At 44.4% G+C, this 20,900-nt stretch overlaps 4 protein-coding genes across 6 annotated transcripts; 2 read left to right on the top strand and 2 right to left on the bottom strand.

Moving 5' to 3' along the window:
- Positions 1–4,229: 4,229 nt before the first annotated feature.
- On the bottom strand, positions 4,230–8,965 carry mis18a (MIS18 kinetochore protein A). The gene is made up of 5 exons (XM_030100554.1): positions 8,731–8,965; positions 8,326–8,392; positions 7,530–7,652; positions 7,303–7,405; positions 4,230–5,059 (listed from the first exon to the last, which is right to left on the bottom strand). Exons 1-5 carry the CDS (start codon positions 8,963–8,965, stop codon positions 4,988–4,990), a joined length of 600 nt encoding a protein of 199 aa, XP_029956414.1. The 3' UTR covers positions 4,230–4,987.
- A 1,020-nt stretch (positions 8,966–9,985) lies between these two features.
- On the top strand, positions 9,986–12,290 carry haus1 (HAUS augmin-like complex, subunit 1). Its single transcript, XM_030101373.1, has 8 exons — positions 9,986–10,064; positions 10,142–10,316; positions 10,646–10,781; positions 10,901–11,035; positions 11,181–11,304; positions 11,869–11,934; positions 12,026–12,097; positions 12,186–12,290. Exons 1-8 carry the CDS (start codon positions 10,044–10,046, stop codon positions 12,288–12,290), a joined length of 834 nt encoding a protein of 277 aa, XP_029957233.1. The 5' UTR covers positions 9,986–10,043.
- A 1,615-nt stretch (positions 12,291–13,905) lies between these two features.
- Positions 13,906–18,092, top strand: eva1c (eva-1 homolog C (C. elegans)). The gene is made up of 8 exons (XM_030100550.1): positions 13,906–14,234; positions 14,888–15,081; positions 15,274–15,397; positions 15,525–15,677; positions 15,847–15,990; positions 16,534–16,611; positions 16,692–16,793; positions 16,920–18,092. Exons 1-8 carry the CDS (start codon positions 14,138–14,140, stop codon positions 17,288–17,290), a joined length of 1,263 nt encoding a protein of 420 aa, XP_029956410.1. The 5' UTR covers positions 13,906–14,137; the 3' UTR covers positions 17,291–18,092.
- Positions 14,757–20,437, bottom strand: cfap298 (cilia and flagella associated protein 298). 3 transcript variants are annotated; one of them, XM_030100552.1, is made up of 9 exons: positions 20,336–20,437; positions 19,958–20,121; positions 19,545–19,712; positions 19,287–19,354; positions 19,041–19,199; positions 18,752–18,883; positions 18,569–18,664; positions 18,383–18,499; positions 14,757–14,771 (listed from the first exon to the last, which is right to left on the bottom strand). In XM_030100552.1, the coding sequence occupies exons 2-8, from the start codon at positions 20,094–20,096 to the stop codon at positions 18,389–18,391; spliced, it is 873 nt and encodes a 290-aa protein (XP_029956412.1). In that variant the 5' UTR covers positions 20,097–20,121; positions 20,336–20,437; the 3' UTR covers positions 14,757–14,771; positions 18,383–18,388. The 3 variants fall into 3 exon arrangements, with proteins under 3 accessions (XP_029956412.1, XP_029956411.1, XP_029956413.1); XM_030100551.1 differs by lacking the exon at positions 14,757–14,771 and having other exon boundaries at positions 18,106–18,499; XM_030100553.1 differs by lacking the exon at positions 14,757–14,771 and having other exon boundaries at positions 18,106–18,499; positions 19,958–20,097; positions 20,336–20,398.
- Positions 20,438–20,900: the final 463 nt, after the last annotated feature.

Raw genomic sequence — 20,900 nt, 5'->3', positions numbered from 1 at the left:
TATTTCTCATGCTTCTTTGTGACATGCCTTCACAGGTTGTAGTAATTAGAGTTATATCATATCACGGCATATCCAGAGCAGGTGGGCCGAGACCCACCGATGCATGTGAGGAATGAAGTCTGGCCTGTGTGGCGCGGCTGAACAGGTGAGCTTCACAAGTTCACGCTGCCGCAACACAGCGTTGTCACGCAAATGGAGCAAAGGATGGAGTTGCACAATATAAGATACAAAGTTATGATCAGTACTATGTTAAAGTTGTCATGCAAGAAATTCTGCAGGGATACTCAAACAACAAAATGTTACAGTGAAGATCAGACATATTTGAACGCAGGAGGACATTTTGCAGCAGTCAAGAATCAAATCCAAGGGAGACATTTGGATATAATATCCTATTTGATTGGAAATGTTTGATTAAATCTAGCACTTAAGTAAACGGATGGGAAATGCAAGATTTGATAACAGCTTTTTTTAAACATTTCAAAAACAGGTGCTTTTACTGACCGTTACAAATCAAAAATTACTGAACTATAACCGAATCTCAGATATGATAATATGTTACTCTGAAGCAATTTTCATAAGTTTAACAAAATATGTGAGGGTAACAGTAAGGACATTTTAAAAACTTCAATATTTGAACCCTTTCTCAAAGAAATGCATATTTTAAATGGCTTTTGTAAATCATTTCGTGCAACAGACAGCCGCTCGGGAGGGTCTTACCGCAGCGACAAGCTATTAATCTTTGAACAATCTCAGGAAACATTGATGTAAGAAATCTATACTGATGAGATAAAACATGGAAGTAATTTTCACCGACAATGGATTATTTTCAAATTAATCTGTGTAAACGGGTCAGGAAACAACGACGCCTGTGAGATAAACACACACCGCTCCCTGCAAGGAGGGGCAATCAGTTTTAACCAATTTTAGGGGGGAAATAAAATAATTTCTTACAATCAACATTGAAATTTCAGTTCTTACTCCTGATTATTTGAGAATTTATACCCAGTGTGATTACTGCTAGCCACTTTACAGCTCATTATTTATTTGGATAGATTTTATGTATATTTTGTTTACATATGATGCACATAATCTTTATTGTTATTCCTTTTAGATGGTATTTATTGTCGGTTGCTTGCTTGGCATGTCTGGCACGTCGGATGCATTTGGTGTGCCGGGGGAACTGTGTGTGCTCCTCATTTTGGGTGTGCTGCCGTATACAAAAGTGACTGTACAATGACAATAAAGATTAATCTTATCTTATTGCTTCCATGTGTTGACCGTTCCTCGACTCATTGGCAGACCGCCCCCCACCTCAAACCGACTCAAATAATTTATATTCCTTTTGAAATGCGACCAAAGTGACCACTTACTGTCCAGCAGGACGTTATTCCAGTCAATCTGTTCAGGCTGAGATCCTGATGACACTAATCCTGTTTTCAGCCCCCTGCTCGTCACATATACGCACACACACACTCACCCCAGGGTGTCAGTGGCAACAGGGCGAGCCTTTGTGTCTGAGAAAAACAGACGATTAACCTGCTTGTGGGGACAATCGCCCGAGGTCATCCACACACACACAAACACACACACACAGATACTCACTCCCACGCTGGGGTGACCCGAGCATCCCGGGTCAGCCTCACGCGGCAACACCGCCCTCCTCAGCATCTTGGCCACAGGCGGAGGGCGAAGAGGTGAGTGTGAAAACACCCGTGCTACCTGACAAACGGAGGCACACAGTGACACGGTGGCAAATAAACAAGCAGATGTTTCTAATGAAGTAGGAGGCTTTGAGCACTTAGAGGGGATTTGGGTTATTCTGTTAGCGGAGAGCCTGGCCGGCTTCATGCTCCTCCACAGACAGAGATAAAGGTGATTAATCAAACGAGAGCCGTGTGCCATATCACACACTTTAGGGTTTTTTTTTTTTTTTTTTTTTTTAACCAAAGAAGTTATTATTAAAGAAAGTGGGTTAAGTTTCACAAAGACTTGGAATCCCACATCCAGTGATTCCCAAGATTAATTGGGGGGAAATTTACCCTCCCAGATAAAGGAGATGACTAATTGATCTGTCATCCTGTCTTCATGGCACACAGACGACAACAGACCGTCTCAAGAAGTTTCCATTTGCAAGGAAGATTTTGCTGAAACCAATCAACCACATGAGGTGCAGATGAAGAAATCAAATAAATTACAAATTCAAATGTAATAAAAAAAAAATTAAATAGGTTTTTACAAATATTTTTAAATATATGTATGTACCGGTAGTACCTGAAATTATTTTTGCCTGGGTTTCTAACTCAGCTGCCTGTGAATGAATAGATTTTAAAAGCTGCAATAAGAAAAGCCGAGGAGTGTGCTCAGGACAACGGTTTGCAAGGAGCTTTGGGAAATTAAGAGTTAAACCAGAAACTGGTCATAAACCAGTGATGAGCAACTGGTGGGGTGTGGTCCTTTGTGAGGGGGGAAAACCATTTACCTTCAGCAGAAAGCATGAAAAAGCATTTAGGTAAGAGGAAAAAAATACACCTATTCAAACTGTAATTGGTGAAATAATGTTATTTTTCACCTTTTTAGCAGACAAAAAACCCCAGACAGGGCAGGCTCCTTCTCCTTCACTTTATTAAAGAATTAAATTAAATGAACTGGATTTTTCTCTCAAGCCATAATAATAAAACAAACATCTTGCTTCACACCAACTAATCCCTTTCACGCCGTTTGAAAGAAAACTGCAAACATATTTTTCAAAGTTGGCACACAGGTGGCACTCCTTGAGTTATTTTTTGCTCTCAAAAACAAGATCAGAAATTCAATCAAAGAGCAGAGCGCGGCCAATGGGATCTCAGTGTCTGTGGCAATAACAGCATCAGGCTGAGCCGCCATTGGCTCTCCGGTTCACACAGGAAAGCCTGTAATTGGCTGCCGGCGCGCCGAGGCTTCATTGCCTCCATGGCAACATTGCTTCCTTATTGCTTAGGGAAGGTGAAAAAGGAGGGAAAGAGGGGAGGCGACTTTCGCTCAGACACTACCTCTGCATTATTCATCCTTTGTCCCCGAGTGCTTTTTTTTTTGTGTGTGAGTGTAGATGTACTGACTGATGTGTGTGTGTGTGTGTTTCTGGGTTCGGGTGATGATTGGCTGAGACTCGAGGGGTGAATGGGGTGAAACCGGTGCAATAATTGCACTCACCAGTGCAACGCATCCAGCCACATCGCGTCTATATATATAAAAACGGCTGAATGAGCGCAGAGACCCCTCGGTAAAAGACGCTCGTGCCACACCTTGAGCCGGGATGCGTTCTCCGAGCAAGAGTCTGGAGCGGCGCGCAGCTGCGCACATCTGGACATCCTGCAGGAGGGATGCGGATTAAGACACGACACCGCCACAAACAACAAAAAACCACGAGGGTTGTTTGTTGTTGTTTTGACTTTTTTTTTTTTCACCCGGCACAACCGCTGAGGGTGGGGAGGGAGGATGAGAGAGGAGGGTGGGGTTAGAGAAGGAGAAAAACAGCGCGCAGAGATTAGGGTGGGATGGAGAAGGGGAGGGGGTCTGAACTCCTCCCCGCCGCATGTGTCTGAGCATGAGGAGAGGGGGGGGGGGGGGGGGGGGGGGGGGGGGGGGGTGTTGACAGGCACGCCGGTCAGCGAGCTGGCTGGCTGTTCCTCCACCACCGAGCGCGATGACGCCACGGCAACAGGCGCCCGGCGTACAGCACGTGCTCCCAGTTGCCATCGCAACCTCGCCTTGGATACAGCGTGCTGGTTGGCCGTTGCTATAGCTGTTGTTGTTCTGCGCGGCGGCTGATGAAACCTCGTGGGTGAGGGAGGGCAACGCGGTACTGCTGCCTCGGTAGAAAGTGTTGCTAGGCACATTAGAGGTCAAGTTGGTAAACAAACCGTCACGATCAAGCCCCACCCTCAACCCCCCCGAACCCGGGGACCTTATAAACTTACTGTTCAACTCCTAAATCCAAAGGATGCTTCTAATTACAGGGCGGGATGAGCCACTGATCCCCAATTTTCACTGTGAGAAAGGAAGAGAAACAATTAAAAAAAGCTTATCTGGCCCGTTTTAAGTTTTCTCTTTCAGTTTTGGTCTAGAACAGAAAACTGATGATGTCAAATAAAACATTTTTAATCGTCTTCCAGTCAAATTCTTTATTATACAACAATCTCAACAGTTAAACACAGTGAAAACACAGAAGGCAGCAACAAACGATTGCATCTGAACTGCAGAATCTTTTGGAAAAACTGAGGAATATTGAAGTACTGAAGTTTTTAAGATACATTTTTTATGTAAAAAAACAAAAACAAAAAAAAAAAGACGTGTGAATTTGAAATGAAAACACTTCTTTTTTAAAGGGTGTTTCTTTCTTTAGTTCTGAAAGGAATGTTTTGTTCAAATTTGAACAAGTTCAGTCTACACAAAAACCAATCATATCCATTCATCCACCATTACTGTTCGGCTTTGGGGCTTCACACTTGAGGAAAAGAACAAAGAAAAAGTGTGTGTGGCCTCGAGTGGCCAAATCAATACAGCATTGTGCTGAGTGTGCAGCCTGCCTGATGAAATCCTGCACAAATAAACATTCTGCTCGCGGCACACACTCGCACTCCCCGCACGGCGAGGAGATGGTGCCACAACCCGCAGGAGCCGAGCTGGCAACATGATTGATTACAAGTGCAAGGCGCTCTTTGTCTCACCATTGGTAATCAGGACAAAGCAGAGTGGAAGCTGTGTGTGTGTGTGTGTGTGTGTGTGTGTGTGTGTGTGTGCGTGTATGTGTGTGTATTAACCACAAGGTGAAGATATGACAACCGATTTAACTTGAAGGAATGAGGCCATGGAGGAAATTTGGACAGAGGGCCATAAATGTAAAACTGGATGGAGACGTGGAGGCAGGTTGACCTTTGATCCTCACATGTCGAACCCGCACAGAGCTGCCCCCCCCCACCGCCATGACGCCTGTCACTGCTACCCCTCATCACACCCCCCCTGTGAGGCCCAGTTCGATCTCCTCCATCCTCTGCGCCATGGTCATGACCAGCATTTTCATCTGGGGAGGGCAAGAGAGGGAGAAGTGAGCGGGGTTTGTGACGTGAAGATGAACGACCGAGGCACGGCGGCGGAGCGGCGGGCGGGAGAGGAGGGAAGGGAACGGACAGGTGGGGAAATGAGGGGATCGGCGGGGGGGGGGGGGGGGGGGGGCGGCGGAGGAGAGCGAGGGGAGGAGGGGCAGAGGTAATTGGAAAAAGGGAAGACGGGTAGGGCAAGAGAGAGGACGCGGTCAGGGATGGAGAGGTGAGGTGGGTAGGATGGAGGGAGGGGGGTCTGGGGGGTCTGGGGGAGAGGACAGGGTGGGGTGTGTGAGGACGGGTCATTGAGTGTGCCACATGAAAAAACCCAAACAAGTGTCTACAAGTCAGACAGACAGACAGAATACATTAAGGACGGCAGCGGGGACGAAGGGCAGCATCCTCATCATCATCAGATACAGTACAGCTGAGGACAAAGACGGTTCAGAAAGCATTTCAGGCTCTGCTGGAACAATGAACTTAGAGGAGTAGAAAAAAAAGTAATTAGCTTCTATTCATACTTGCTTTTTTTAATGATTAAATCAATTGATTCAATCTACAGTTCAATTTATTCTCCATCAAAACCCGAAACAGTCATTAATTAAAGCAATAAAAAGAAGCCAAGTATTCTCCCCCGTCATAAAAAAAAAAAGAAGAAATATCAAATTGTGCACAATAATTACCAGTCAACACAAGCTGCCCCACAACAACCTTGTCTGGAGAAAAGCAGCTCTACTTTAAACATGCCACATTCAGATAAACACTTTTTTTTTTTTTAATACTTGTTGCTACGGTAACAGTGTGAAGGACAACAAAAAGCCACGGATTTGAATCTGGAAATGAGCGTTGAATGGAAGAGCGTTCGGAAAAGAAAATTCAGATCACAATTTTATTAGTTGTGGACGAAATGTAAAACAAAGCCTTCGTGATGGTCTAGGTTCATGTCAGCAGAGATGTGGAGTTAAAAAGCTTAGATTTCAGATCTTTCTAATCCTGTTAGGCTGCGCTGACAGTGAATGGAGGCTACACCTCAAATTAATACAATCAGCAAACAGCCACAATCAGATTAATCTTCAGCCTGTTGAGAGAGGCCCCGCGCACAGTGGATTTAGCAACTAACCTACATATTAACTAAAAACAGAGTAAGAGAAGCCTTTCATTCAATTCTATGAAGGCCTCGTTCAAACCCCGTTTGTCTGACACTGTTCCAAATATGTTACATCACCAGAGATGCTTTCCGATACCTACATTCGTTGAATATTTAAAAGGTGAAGAAAACAAAAGATGAATAGGTTAGGTATTTTATTGACACTTAGTAAGGTTATAATTCGCTGCTGCTAAAACAACATTTCATGACAAAGTGACTAACTTGGCAGCAGTTTCGGAGTTTTGTTCAAACAAAGTGCTCCGTGTGCGTCAGGCTGCGGTGACAAAGAAGCCGCATGATGAAAACATGTTTTTCCTGTAACAAAGATTCCTCAACATGCTTCCCATCACATCCATTGTCCCTGGTGCAAGAGTGAGGGAGGGCTGGCAGGTGCTCCTGCGCGCTACCGCCACCTACTGGCCAATTGGGGTGACGGCGGGTATTTTCTTTAAACAAAGGGTGATTAAGAGGAACTTCGCAAATCACTGCAGCAGATCAAGGAAAAAGGGTGAGAAAAATTACAAAATAGCAGCATCTCTTTAAAAAAGATGATGTGGAAGCTCAAATGTAGAGATAATTGTAAAAAAAAAAAAGAGAAAAAATAGATTTAGATGTGAACACTGACCCATGGAGAGAATAACTTCATTTCCCCCAGTTGAACAATAAATTAAAGATGGATGTATTTGAAGGAGGTGACACAAACAGATGAGGTAACGTCTGTGACACCAGAGAGAGTTTCCCAGAACAGAGCTGATCTCACCCCTGCTACAACTTGTGCATTGGTAATGAGTGATGGAGCGCTCCTCAACAACAGCAGTGAGTCAAACTCCACAGCACACACCAACACTGGCGAGGTGTATATATGTGTGTGTGTCCAATCACCTTTTAAAATTACCTTCTTTAATTTTTACTTTACAAAAATAAAACAACAAAATGTCTGAGTTGAAGATCTCTGTAAATTATAGACATTCGCACACTTGGGCAGACAACCTGTTCAGTTGATGAAAGACACACTTTAATTCACCGGAAAAACCACATAAGAGCAAACAAAGAAAAGGAGCAGCAGCAGTAATTTACCTCTGTCAGCTGTTGTTCAACAGCCTCCTTGTCCTCCAGTGTGGCTGGCTGCTCTTTGGTTCCCTCTGCTGCCAGCTTGTTGTTTGCAGACCCCAGCACATAGCTGCAATGGACTCACACAGAGAGGCCTGGGTCAGATTTGCATTAGTTTTACAGTTGCTTCAGTTTTATAGCCTACAGGATGGTTCTGTACAACTTATTTTTTTCGAATAACAGAGTGAATATACCTGTCGATCTGAGCCACATCCAGACAGAACGTGAACCTCTTGTGGTCCAGCTTTCGTGGGGTGGATGTGTAAACCATGCCAATCACTTTACAACAGCCTCGACAGATAAGATCAACAATCAGGCTGTGGAAGGGACACGAAAAAAAAACGAGAAAATTAGGACTTTTTTTTTTTTTAATCTCGACAAGAAGTCGTGAATATTTTCCAGACCAAATGCAAGAAGGATATGTTTGTAGGTTTTCATAACCTGGTCTTACACAAAGCAAGAGGAGCAGCTGAGGCGTGATATTGAGTACTGGGATTGTAAAAGAGCTTTAAGCACATATTGTTATTATGATGCTGACAGGATTGATAGATGAAGGAGAAAAAGAAAATCACTTCATTCATAGCATATTTTTAACAGCAGCCAAAAAAATCTATATAAATCTAAACCTGGTTGTAATTCGTAATTTGAAGAAGAAATAAAGCCCCGAATTACATCTTAGTCCCCCCCCCCCCCCCCCCCCCCCCCCCCCCCCCACTGCAGATATCAGACACCAAACTCCTGATTCAAGTCAATAAAATGCAGATAGATTCAGCATGTCAGAAAGGGGACTTTCAAGGTTTGAAATAATCATTAAATAAGATACACAGAAAAATCTCATCAAACTTCAGTCGTCCAGACTCTGCTGACATTACTTCTTCACTTACATGAGGCAATATTTAAATTAACTGTAAGTCATTGCTGGATGTATACATAGATGATATTGTTGTGCGAATTACATGGTTTTTTTTTTTGTGTGTGGAAAAACCTTACCAGGAATATCTTTTGCCTTCTTCATGCACACGACTTTCATTTCCAAGCAAGACGTTGTCAGTGACCCCTACGAGTGAAACATCACGTTAAAAACACAAGTGTGTGTTGAATAATCCGTAGACAATGAAAACATAGCAGCAACGACAAAAAATACCCCCCCAACCCCAAAAAATAAATAAATAAAATAAAATAAAAAACCAGAAAGATTTTAACAAGAATCATTCTGAATTTAGTTTATGTCAACAAAATCAAAAATCCAAATAAAAGTATAAGGCAATCTTTTTTAACCTGAAGGCAAAATTTTATCTTTTAGTATTTCCGAGTGAATATTTGTGGAACTGAAAAACGGAAGAACTTGCTGTTTAAACCTAAACTAACGTTGATCTTGAAGGAAAGCTCACTCACTCTTGAGTCTGATCTGGTTGAGACTTTCTTCACTTCCATCCCAGGACAGCGAGTCTCCCACAATCATCCTGCACTTCCCGCAGATGAAGACCACCGGGCCGTCCTCCTCCTCCTCCTCCGCTTCGGGATCCCGGAAAAGCATTTCTTTGATGACCGTTGAGTTTATACTGGACGCTTCAAATGTTATGTTATTGCATTTCTGCTCAATTTTCTTCGACTTTTGCTTGGTCGCCATTTCCAAACTTCGTGTTTTGAACTCAGGCGGTAAAGTCACGTAGACGGAAACACAAGATGATCGACTATATGTACTTCCGCTTTCGTCTCCCACCCCGTAGTTCCAAAAAGTTGCAGCTAGTGACAGGTGCTTCTCTATCATGTAGCTTATTTTTTGTTAACATTAATAATAATAATAATAATAATAATAATAATAATAATAATAATAATAATAATAATACCCCCAGTTTGATAAAAATAATCAAAAACAGCAGCAAACCTGAAGTTATCTATATATTTCTGAAAATTGAGTCAACAAATATCCATCCACCCATATTCTATACCGGGGCCGACCAATCCATCACACCACTCACATTCACACCTTGGAGCAATTTAGGATCACCAACTACGACTACCACGACTGCATGGGAAGGAATTGCAAACTCTACACAAAGGCCTGGCTGGAATTCAAACCTTCTTAGTGGGGGGGGAGAGGATAACCACTGGTCGATCGTGTGGGAGAGTCCGCATACAGACCAGCAAGACAACAGCATAATAACCTATAAATACTCTCATAGACACGTCTCCTTTTCTCTTTGTGGAAAAACACAACTTCATCTTGAAAAAAACCCTCCACTACAATTTAGGCTCTTTGTGTATTTTCACTGATCAGCAATTCTCTTGAAAAAAACTACAGCCATTGTATTTTTTTCTTTCTATACTTTGCCATGTCATTTAATCACTGATTGGAACAAATTTTGGTTGATTTTAGTTGCTCGACACCCTTCTTCATAAAGACCAACAGTTGCAGTTTGGGAGTGAAACATCTTGAGGCGACCGTCGTCTTTGTAAGCAAAGCCAACTGTCTTTTTTGTTTTAAACACTTGAATAAAAAATCCACAGATATTACCTCATTTCGGGATTATTTCTAAATTAATATTGTATTTCCAATTTTGTTTTAATAAACAACTGTTTTTCTCCAAAACGGCTTCTCATTGGCTGGAAACCCGGAAGTTATCGCGACGATTCCGCGGAGCGCGAAAATTGTGTTTACTGCAGGGTTAACTCCTGATTTTTTTTTCTGCTGCACTTGCTTTGCAATGTGTGAAAACGTCAAAAAGGTAACCTTCGCTGTTTTGTTGTCAGTGTTTCAGGTCGGAACCGCGTTTTCAGCCTCCTGTCTCACGTGGCTCCGCAGGTAAGCAGCTGGCTCGGGGCAGTGTTTGGAGAAGGCTCCGTGCCACAGTTTGAAATGAACGCACGGACAGTGGAGATCTTGAACCAGCTGATGCAGAGCAGTGAAGCCAGCTGCAGGGACACCGCTCTCCTCATCGAGGACTACAAACAGAAAGCAGCAGAGTATCACGCTGAGGGTAAGTGACTGATCATGCAAGGGATTAATGTGATTAATTGTGAAGCATCACTACTGTGTAATCCAGACAGTTTTCTTTTCAGTCTTGATGCTTTTGATGACGTGTATTTATTCATTTGAAACATTATCTTCATTCTGAAACTTGTTATCTCATTAATTTTTATTATCTTTTTTGGGAGTTGTATAGACATTGTTTCAGACCGCAATGTCTACACCATGCATTAATATATATTGTTTCCTGCTAAGAACAAGGTAAAAAAGAATAACTGATGTTTATTAATTGACACCGCAGAGAGTTCAATATGTTTGTTTGTTTGTGTCTTCACCCAGGTGATCATCTCCAGGATATTCTTCAGCAAAGCCTGAACCTGTCCCCTGCCAGCCTCTCTGTATCTGCTGCTCGGTACTTGTCGATTTTAGTGGAAAGTGCTGTAGTGCTTGGAGTGAGAGACACATCACTGAGCAGGTACACACTGGCCCTCTGTCATTGTTGTCATCTTATTTGTTGTTATCACTACTTGTATGAAAGCTCCTCTAACAGATCTCACAAAACAGGATGATTCTGGACCTTTGTGTCTCTTCCAGCTACTTCCCTGCAATCAACAGCCTCACCAATGAACTTCTGGAAGCGGAGAAGTCAAACAGGAAACTCAAGAGAGAACTCAAGGCTGTAAGAAACAAAGTTGGGGATACTTTGTCACGGGCAGACAAAATAAAAGTGTAAGAAAACAACCGTTCACATGTTACTACTAATCACCTGTTTAAGAAAAAAAAATCTCCTGTCTACATTTTGACAGGAGGTAAACCCTTGATATCAAAACAGCAGAAAATGTTGCTACAACTGTAATATTTCTCTCATTGCCAGGGATCTGAAGAAGACAATCAAACTTCAGGCAGAGGAGAAGGTGAAAGTAGATCAGAGGCAGCTCAACATGGATTTTATGAAAGCAAAGAATGATGAGCTGAGTATCAGACAAAAGAAGTCCGAGGTATGTTATGATATGTGATGATGCTGTGCATGTTTTTTTTTAACTTAAAGCTTTACACCGAGGTGGCGTTACATTGTACAGTAGCAATGCAAAATGTCTCAGCTGATCCCTGCACCACTGATTATTTTAAATAAGCTGTTTCTTCATTTCTTTATTTTTAAATGGGGATCGTGTTGCTTGTAGCAAAATAGAACGGATATATTGGCTTTTATTGCCTAAAGAGTGTTTATTTTTCATTACTCAGTCACCAGCTGAAGATGCAGACAATCAGTCAATCCCGTGTGTGTGTTGTTCTAGTTATTTAGGTGATATGTAATGAAATGCTGAATCATAAATTTAAAAAATGATCAAGATTGCCACTGGGGATGAACCTTAAAAGGACATAATCTCAGGTGAAGTTCCTTTGTGGTTTTGCCAGCCACTGTATAATGTTACTGCCTGTGGTTGAGAGAAGCGATGCGGTCCAGCAGTCGACGCCCTCGCTGTTATTGTCAGGAGAGACCAGATCTTCAAAACATCCCCGGCTCCGTCTGTCTGCCTCATCTGGCTCGTTTCATCCTGCAGGCTCAGCTTGCAGCCCTGAACATGGATGACTCTCTTTCCCATGAAGCCATAGAGAGTCTCTCTGAGGTACCGTTCCTCTCGCCACTGTGAAAGTAGAAGCCGATGGCCGTTTCATTTCAGGGCTTGAAAAGTGTCCTCTGAATTTATTCCTCTTCAGGAAGTGGCGGCCCTGCATAATAAAATAAACCCTTTGAGAGAGAAACTGGCGTCGTACATGGACCTCAGCCCGGTACGTCATCCGGACTCTTCACAAACAGAAGTGGATTAAAGAATTTGTGTTTACTATATTTCCTTTTCTTTTTTCTGAACCGCTTTAGAACCCATGTCTCGCTAAAGTGAAACTAGAAGAGGCAAAAAGACAACTGGTGAGTCTCCAGACAGTTACACCAACAACGAACCACGCAAGATATTTTAGTGGCTGACTGGTTATTCATTTTTTGAAATTTTTTTCCTTTTTCTTACAGGCTGCACTTGATTTACAATTTCATGTTGATTTAAATAAATGAAGATGTAAACATGGTACTGGTATCAGCTGTGAGTCTACTGTACTTTATTTTATTGATTTTTTGGCATGTTTTACAAGCTTATATTTCCTGTCTTTTGTCACAGCATTCCATGTGTTGCATTTTCAAGTCTTTTTTTTTCCCACATTCTCCGTCTTAAAACCTTTGATTCCTCAACATCAAAATGTGTCTTCATAGACTTTTTACACTGCACTATGCTTTAGTCCTACGTAAATCCCAGTCTGTCTGTTGGCTCAATCTGCTCTCGCTTCCTCTTCTTGATTGTTCCAAACACTGCTGAACACTAATCAAGTGTTTTGTCTCAACTGTCTGAGCTTATTTACAAGATCTTTTACAGCAACATGGCGTGAGAGTTGCTCTTTCATGAAGTGAATCAGCCGGCCTGGCGGTTACTCATTCTTCCTATCTGAGAAAAGAAAAGTGATCTGATGACGTGAGCGAGCGCACAGCAGGAGGTCGAGGCCGTGAAGACCTTTCAAAACTAATCAATCTGAAAACCAATCAGAAGCCGGTTGAGTCGAGTGGCCTTTTTTACTAACCAGCTGCAGTCGAGGCACATCTGGATGAGCACGGAAGTATCTCAGGGAAACAGAATAGAGGATGCTGATACCCTCAGCTGCTTGAAAAACCTTTTTCCGTCAGATATTGACTGAAAGGACCCAGATCGACCTGAACTTTGGCTCCACAAAGCGGAAACGTCATCACTTGTTTTTCCACTGCTTCGTCTCCATGTTTGAATTACACGTTAAAGACAAAGCGCAGGAAACAGTCATGAGTCTGACGACTGGATTCCACGGGCTTTGGAGGGATAACGGCACATGAAAGCGGGTTTGGAGCCACTCCCCGAGCGTCTCAACCTAAAGCCCCCCCAGAATGGAAGCAACTTGTCGAGTTTGTATGCAGAATATCACCCCTGCTGTTCCTCCCCCCACCCCGCCCTCGCTGCAGAGCGTGGAGACCCCGGCGGTCTCTTGTCAGTCTTGACTGTTGTGGGTCTGACGTGGGGATTGAGCGGTTACCATGGAGTGGGTCATGAAGCCGTTTACCCAGAAGGCCCCTGGCTTTGACTGAAAGACACCTCAGCTGGGGGAATCGATGGAGACAGAAGCAAAATGTCAGAAAAAGAACATTTCTGAACACGAAACGTAGATTTCAGCCGTGTTTTGATCAATAGACTATATGAACTGTTGTGTTTTGAAAATAATTGTTATAGAAAAATTCTTGCAAATAGATTAAAAATAAAAAGAGAAGCAGAAAAAAAAATGAGAAAGTCTGAGGAAGTGAAGAGAAGTAAAGCACTTTGCCCAAAAAGTAAACACGCCTCAGAAAAAAACAAAAACCTGAAAGGCTCTCAGTGCGTCACAGCCACACCGCTGCGTGTATGTGCGCGCGCGCCCGTGCGTTGCCCCCCCCCCCTTCCTCCCTTTTAAAGTAGTTTGACGCGCCACGCCCACACCGCGACCCCCCCTCAGCTGTTACTGTAAATCCGCTCCTCTCTCCTCACGCGCCGGACCGGGACTCGGATTATTTGCCTCGCCTGTCAGATTTGGAGCAACTTGTTGCGCAGCTGCTATTCGCAGCCCCCCCACCCTCTCCTCCTCCTCCTCCTCCTGGAACGGTACCGTTCCTCTTCCTCCGTTCCTGTGCGCGCGAGGACTCGGAGACTCAACGTGACGGGAGGAGACACGCACGCTCACGGTGTTTATAACCTCCACGAGTCTTTAATATGAGCAGAGTTTCGGGGGATGCGAGTCATGAGCCGGACGGAGCGGAGCTCCAGCCTCTTCTACCTGACTCTGCTGCTGTGGACCAGGCGCACGAGCGGACTGGCGGACTTCTCCAGTAAGAGACCCGAACCCCGAACCCCGAACCCAGAACCCAGACTGTTCTGGAGCCTAATTATAGAAACATGAAGGCACGTGGTGATGTGTGGAGCCATAGATAGTGTGTTTGGACTGTGTGTCATGAGTCACTGGCAGGTGGGAGAGATGATAAATTAAGTTTTTGAGATGACTGCAGTTCACTCAGGGAGAGGTTTCTATTCTCCATCACTGAGAAAACACTCAATTCATATCTAGGTTGAATTTTTGGCCTGGGAACTGGAGTAGAAAGGGAAAAAAAAAGCCACTCATGCACAGGAAAAACATGCAAACTCCACATAAACCCATGTTCTTTCATAGTTATTCTGGCATAATGGTTCTTATTCATTTGCAGATTATGTGTGGAATGTTTATTTGTTGTGTGAGTGGCTTTCCCTAAGGGGAGATGGGACTTTCCCGACTGGTAATGTTTTAAATTCCCAGCTGCATTTGTCTTTCATGTCGGCACACAATACCTCTATTTATGTTTTAGTTCTTTTGCATAATCAGCGAGATTTAACTCACCGGTGGAAAAAAATAGAACAGACATCATTTAAGACAACGCCATGCTGAAGTTCCCTAATCTGCAGTGAAACAAGTTCCTCATCGGTCTCTAATCCTGGCATCGTGCTCCAGACTACCTGTCCAGGATCATCACCAGCCACTCCGCCCACGCCTGTGACGGGCAGCCCCTGCGCCTCCACTGCCCGCGCCACTCCACCATCTCCATCCAGTCGGCGTTCTACGGGAGCGCAGAGGTTCGGCTGTGCAGGGCGGAGCAGGCCCCCGGCGCTGTGAACCGCAGCTGCTCGGCGTTTACGGCTCTACAGGTGCGCTTTACGTCCGGCACACGGCACCGCTCACTCTCTCCCGGTCGGTGGGGGTCAGTGTACGTGGAGCGGTTTTGTCCTCTTGTCTGGTTTGGCTCCACAGTGAACTCGCTGCTTAAAGGTCATCTAAGATTTGCGTAGATGTCTCGCCTGACTGTGCACGCTGACGGTTCCCTGGTGTTTTCTGCGCAGAAGCTGCTGTCAGAGTGTCAGAGCCACAGAGACTGTCAGCTGCCCGTCAATCACCTGCTGTTTGGGAAGGACCCCTGCCCCGGGACCGCCAAGTACCTCCATGTGCACTACAAGTGTAAACCCAGTGAGTTCAGCTTTCCTGATGTTTCAGCGTCAGTTTCATTCATTGATCAGTTCTTCCCCGCTCGGTTTCCACACCATCAGCAGACACTCCTCCTCCTTCTAAGTCTCACTGTTTTCCTCTCTCTCAGCTGAGCACAAAAGACACGTGGCGTGTGAGGGGGAGACCATGGTCCTGCGCTGCAAGCCCCCCAGGGTGCTGAACATATACGCAGCTGTCTACGGGAGAAGTCTGGGTCAGACCGACACCTGCCCCTCGCGCTCCGCCAGACCACCCCCGTTCGGTGAGGTTTTACTGCCGACCAGCAATTCCTTCCTCCCTGTCCGCCGCCGGAAAGAACACGGAACGTCAAATTAGCTCTAAATCTGTTTATTTCCAGACAGTTTAAAGGAGCAGCTCATTACACACACACACGCACACACTCAGTGTTTTCTCTGTGCTGCTCCCAACAGAGTGTCTGAACCACGAGGCGGTGCACTCGGTGTCCGAGTCCTGCTACAGCAGGCACAAATGTGCCGTTGCCGTCGGCAACCAGACCTTCAGGGACCCCTGCTTCCCAGGAACAAGGAAGTACCTCAGCGTGGTCTATTCCTGCGGTAGGACTCCCTCTGTTCCCTCATTCACAATCACAACCCCGGCGATAGATCAGAGGTTTTGAAACAGGAAGGGAATCACATGATGTTACGAGATTAGTCACGTCATGTGTGTTTTCTTGTTTTGGCCCCGTTCATCAAGTCGCAATTCCTCCAGTGAACGTGTTGCACTTCCGCCTGTGTGTTCTTATCAGCTGATCCCAGCCATCGGCGGTTCTTATCTTATCATGCTCAAAAACACAGTAGGTAGGAAATCCAGCCTGCAGGCTGATATTTGGGGAATTTGATCCAACATCCTGCTGAATTTCCTGCATTTGGCACAAATGGCAGTGAGGTCATCTGGCGACATTGTTCCTGGATCATAATTTTGGGTTGCGTTGAAAGACTTACTCAGATTTTCTGTTGAACAATGAGAGTTAACCTTGTCGACAACCATGCAAAAAAAAAGTTTTCGTAATATAAAAGTGTAATTCTATTGAGGATTTCGTGTGGGCGAATGTTCTCTCACGGCGGTGTACAAAGGCCTGTCTGTCCTCTTTCCAACAGTGCCACTGGCCTTACTGAGGGAGGCAGACCCGGAGATATTAAGCCCCGCCACATCACCTACTGTGTATACGGAAAAAGGTATCAGGATCTCGCCATCTGCTGCATTTTCAGACTTTAATCATCTTATCTCCGCGTCACGCTGGTGGTTTTTCTCACAGCTCCTCCGACAGGCGAGGGGCCGTTTTCAAAAGGGTCACGCAGGCCAGACCGCTCCGGAGCCATGATGAGCGACTCTCTCCTGACCTACGCCTACATTAAAGGTAGATATTGTTCATGATTGAAGACCTTCGTTAACAGTCTGCGGTATAACCTTCCATATTTGGGCGTATGAGAGTCTTCTGAAGGGTTTATTGCGGCTCTTCCGTGTGTGTGTGTGTCTCACACAGAGCACCCAGAAATGGCAGCACTGCTGTTCACCTGCAGTGTGTGTGTCGGTCTCCTCTTCACCCTGCTGGCCGTTTCCGTCCGGGTGACCTGCCGAGGGCGGCGGCCTCAGGAACGCCGACTCGCGCCCAGACCGGGAGGTCAGACCGCTCGCTGTCAGGAGGAGGAGGAGGAGGAGGAGGAGGAGGACGAGGACGATGATGAAGGAACTGAAAGCTCCCTGATTTCTGCAGCAGACAGGAAAGCCATATTTGGATGGGAGGAAGTGACTTACGTGAGCGAGGCGGCGGACCGGGCGGAGAGGATTGAACGCAGAGAGATGATCATACAGGAGATCCGGATGAACGCTTTTCTGAATGGCGGCTCGTGTTAAACACATCTCACACTGCTCTGCTCCTTTCGGAGGAGTAAACTCCGGTGATAAATATTTTTATACTGTATAGAAGTTTGTTGCATTCCTATTATTGCAAGACTCAGACGTTGAGATGTTGGCAACTGTGACAAAAGGAGTGAAATCGCACACAAAGCTGAGGCGGATCTCAGTATATTCATACACGATCAAACATTAGTGATATCAACCAAAGACGTTTGTCAGCAGATGGGACTGGCATGACAGCATTACAAATGCATTTAAGAACATGAATTGTGTTGGACTAAAGCAGGTAAATCATCAGAGGTAGTTGAGATTGGCAGCTATCCGTGCCAGCATATGATCCAGTTTCAAAGTTGATCCTTCTTTTTTAATGTTTCATATCTGAATGTAAACATGATGATCTCTCCACTTTGAGGTCACACAGTTCATGTAAGGACTTTTTTTTTTTTTTTTGTAAATGCAGTATTATTCAATCCTCTTTGAGCAGTCTACAGTTCCTACACGGCTCGAACCCTTAGCGTGTGGATTTCTCACGCTGAGCGTTCCAGCTCCCCCGTCTCTTCTGGATTAACCTTCCTACCATGTGTCAGCTTCCTGGCTCGCAGCAGCTCCGCCTGCAAGAGGTCTCAGCTGGAGACAAAGAGAGGAAAGGTGCAGCATCCTTGTCCCTGCACTCCCAGAAGTCCAACACACTTTGTTTGAAACCGGGATTTGTGCATAAACATCTTGTCTGTACAAACTAAAGCAAAGGTCAAATTTAATGGTTTTATTTTTCACTTTGTTTTTACTCACACAGTTTGAAAAAAAAAAGGAAAACAGTTGATGAATAAAGACATCAATATTCGTATGAAAGAATTTCACCTCCAGGTTTTTGGTTATATCTGGATGCCTTAGTCACAGTTTCTCTTAAATAATTGCATCAAATCAACATTACAGGCACACATCTGCTGTATCTGTACTTGTCTTTTCGGGGCTTCCAAAAACATCAAAAGGCCACAAACGGTCTGTACAACTGTTAGCGGTTGTTTTATCCACACAACAGGTCAAAAGCAGGTCAAGGCAGCAGTTCAGAGGAGACACCAGCAGTGTCACTGATCTTCATCTCGGTCCCCATTTGATATTGGTGAGACCTTGAAACTGTCTTTTCAGGGCCTGTCGGTCGGACCACTCCGAGTCCAGGTGACTGTCATCGTCCGCCTCCTCCAGTTTCTGAGAGGAACAGTGAATTATAAAACGCACTCAGGATAAATAAGAGCGCGACATTCTTGTACTCCTCACCTTGAGCTCCTCTTGCCTCCGGTAGTAATGCAGCATCATCTGTTTCTGCTGCTCCTCAGTGACCAGCGGCTCTCTTGCCGGGGCCCCCCGTCCCTTCTGGAGTGAACAGCAGCCAAAGCACAACAATGAAAAAACAGCCTGTCAACACAGAACAAACTCAAAGGTAGCTTAAGTAACTCCTACCTTTTGAATTTTTACTATGAGTTTTGTCTTTTCATTTTTGCCAATGTAGTCTTGCAGTTTTTTCCCCCTTTGCATTTCTTTGGCAGCCCACCAGAGCTGGCATTCGTCCTCTGTGATCACCTGCAGAGATGCCTGTCGTGTGGTGACAGATGGGAAGGACACAATTAAAAGGATAAGTAGACAGTGATGATATGTTTTAGTGCTCTGGCAGTCAAATGTAAATCAGTTCTTATTGATAAAAGTATTGTAAGCAGCCAGTAGGGGATAGAAGCAGGAACAGCTGTTTCACCTGTGTTCCCGAAAGGTCCTCCTGGCCTTCAAACTCCATTCTGATAGGGTCATGAGGAGGCAGCTCCATGGGATAAACAATCATGACCGCACCCCTGAGCTGATCGAGGGCATCCTTTATCATCTCCATAGTCACACAAATATTAGCCTGAACTTGTTTCTATGACACAATAAAAGGCACAGAATTAATCAGAGTGAATCACTTGGTGAAAAAAGCATGGACTACTTCTTTATAAAGATCACTCACTTTGGAAATGACTGCCTTTGCATCTTCCACTGTTCTCATCAGCACTGCTTTCATTTTCTCATTGGGAGCTAAGAGAAGGTACAGAGACAATTCGCAATACATGATTAGCACACTGAAGAAAGTGAGATGGTTAGCACTACAAGGAGACCCAGCCTTGCTTCAAGGCTTGGGTCCAGTTTGCTGGTGATTCTAAATTGTCAGTTGCTGTTTCATTCACATGTTTGTATTGAAGAGTTTAAAGGTCAGAAAATGTCCCACCGTGTCCGTTCCTCCTCCCAATCTCATCCTTCTTAAAAACCGATCCTCCACTAGGTGTGCACTTGTCTTCCCATTCATCCCTGAGTTTCAGCTCCTCGATCTGTTCCTCAGTCAGCCCTTGCATGTTGGGAGGCAGAGTGATGCCATGCTCTGCAAGCTCTGGGATTTCTATTGAGCAGGGAAAGGAAGTCTCTGTTGTACATTTTGAGTTCAGACACCACGTGTTTTATGTTCTCAGTCTATGTTAGATCAAACAAAATTAATTTGCACTAATATTGCAAATGCTAAATTCACATAACTTCACATAAACGGAATATACAAGTTTGTCCTTTTTAGCATTGTCCCTTTAAGAAATTATAAACCGAGCAAAGTTTCTGCAGACATCACTTGGAAATAACACAACCTGAACCCACCTGAACAGATTCGATCCACTTTCAGTCTCCCGTTGTAAATGGCAGTAATCTGATGGATAATTTCCTCCAGAGGAGCGTCCACGGTGGTGTTGAAGAGAAACTGGCTCTCGTCCCCATGCTTCACATGAAGCTGCACCATCCTGTGTCAGACCAGCTGTCTACCACTAAAAATAGTCGTTCAAACGTGAAAGTTAGTACTCGAATAAACCCCTCCGGAGCACAAGGTCCTAGGATAAACAGTGTAACCATGGCAACAGCCTATGTGACGACGCTTCCAGAAGACAGCTAGCATTAGCATCGAGCTACCTGTGTATATATGTTGACTCTTCCATCTATGAGACGAATTCAGACATTATAGTTTATCATTGCGAGACTCACCTGTACAGTAAATACACGATGCTTCACGCTGTATCTTGTTTTAGACTAATACTGGCGGCCGTTGCCCCAAAACCTCACACACCTTCATGCTTTTCTTCTTCTTCTGTTGCGGCGCTCAAGAGACGCAACTATTGAAAAGTGCAATACCGCCACCTGTCGAGAGGATTGGCACTGTACAGGCAGGTGGACGGAGCCAGAGAGAAAAAGAGCTGCATTAACGATCAATAATTGCTTCATTTAATAACTAAATATTACTACCACAATTCATGAATATAGATTATGTTTCACAGTGTGTTAGGATGTGCAATTAAAATTGTGCTATTAAAGTTATTGCCTTGAAGACACAAAAACACATACATGTATGGGTTATATATAAGTTTAAGTTGTTTAGGGTGTGTGTGTGTGTTTGTGTAATGGTGGACCAGTGTCCTGTATCCTGCATGTAACTAATTTTCCTAAAAAGTATGAGCGACAAACAAGAAAGCCGTTGGGTTAAATGTGTTTAAGGACACACTGCATTTATCTGGCAGTCAAAGCAAATCAAAATAGAGTACATAGCCCACGT

Source organism: Salarias fasciatus, chromosome 10 (assembly GCF_902148845.1).
Source record: "Salarias fasciatus chromosome 10, fSalaFa1.1, whole genome shotgun sequence".
Lineage (NCBI taxonomy): Eukaryota > Metazoa > Chordata > Actinopteri > Blenniiformes > Blenniidae > Salarias > Salarias fasciatus.
The sequence above is the reverse complement of the archived record's forward strand: the minus strand, read 5'-3'. Positions and strand labels throughout refer to the sequence as shown.

What these genes read in the sequence shown, in the direction of transcription:
- mis18a (XM_030100554.1), bottom strand. Translation starts at nt 8,965, where the DNA reads ATGGCGACCAAGCAAAAGTCGAAGAAAATTGAGCAGAAATGCAATAAC. An exon ending in GAAGGCAAAAGATATTCCTG is followed by an intron (nt 7,653 to 8,325) that starts GTAAGGTTTTTC and finishes TCCCTTCCACAG; the next exon opens with CCTGATTGTTGATCTTATCT. An exon ending in TTGAACAACAGCTGACAGAG is followed by an intron (nt 5,060 to 7,302) that starts GTAAATTACTGC and finishes TGCCCTCCCCAG; the next exon opens with ATGAAAATGCTGGTCATGAC.
- haus1 (XM_030101373.1), top strand. Translation starts at nt 10,044, where the DNA reads ATGTGTGAAAACGTCAAAAAG. An exon ending in CGGGCAGACAAAATAAAAGT is followed by an intron (nt 11,036 to 11,180) that starts GTAAGAAAACAA and finishes TCTCATTGCCAG; the next exon opens with GGATCTGAAGAAGACAATCA. An exon ending in TCAGACAAAAGAAGTCCGAG is followed by an intron (nt 11,305 to 11,868) that starts GTATGTTATGAT and finishes TTCATCCTGCAG; the next exon opens with GCTCAGCTTGCAGCCCTGAA.
- eva1c (XM_030100550.1), top strand. Translation starts at nt 14,138, where the DNA reads ATGCGAGTCATGAGCCGGACGGAGCGGAGCTCCAGCCTCTTCTACCTG. An exon ending in CGGACTGGCGGACTTCTCCA is followed by an intron (nt 14,235 to 14,887) that starts GTAAGAGACCCG and finishes ATCGTGCTCCAG; the next exon opens with ACTACCTGTCCAGGATCATC. An exon ending in CGCCAGACCACCCCCGTTCG is followed by an intron (nt 15,678 to 15,846) that starts GTGAGGTTTTAC and finishes TGCTCCCAACAG; the next exon opens with AGTGTCTGAACCACGAGGCG.
- cfap298 (XM_030100552.1), bottom strand. Translation starts at nt 20,096, where the DNA reads ATGGTGCAGCTTCATGTGAAGCATGGGGACGAGAGCCAGTTTCTCTTC. An exon ending in AGTGGATCGAATCTGTTCAG is followed by an intron (nt 19,713 to 19,957) that starts GTGGGTTCAGGT and finishes CCTGCTCAATAG; the next exon opens with AAATCCCAGAGCTTGCAGAG. An exon ending in TCATAGTAAAAATTCAAAAG is followed by an intron (nt 18,665 to 18,751) that starts GTAGGAGTTACT and finishes TGTTCACTCCAG; the next exon opens with AAGGGACGGGGGGCCCCGGC.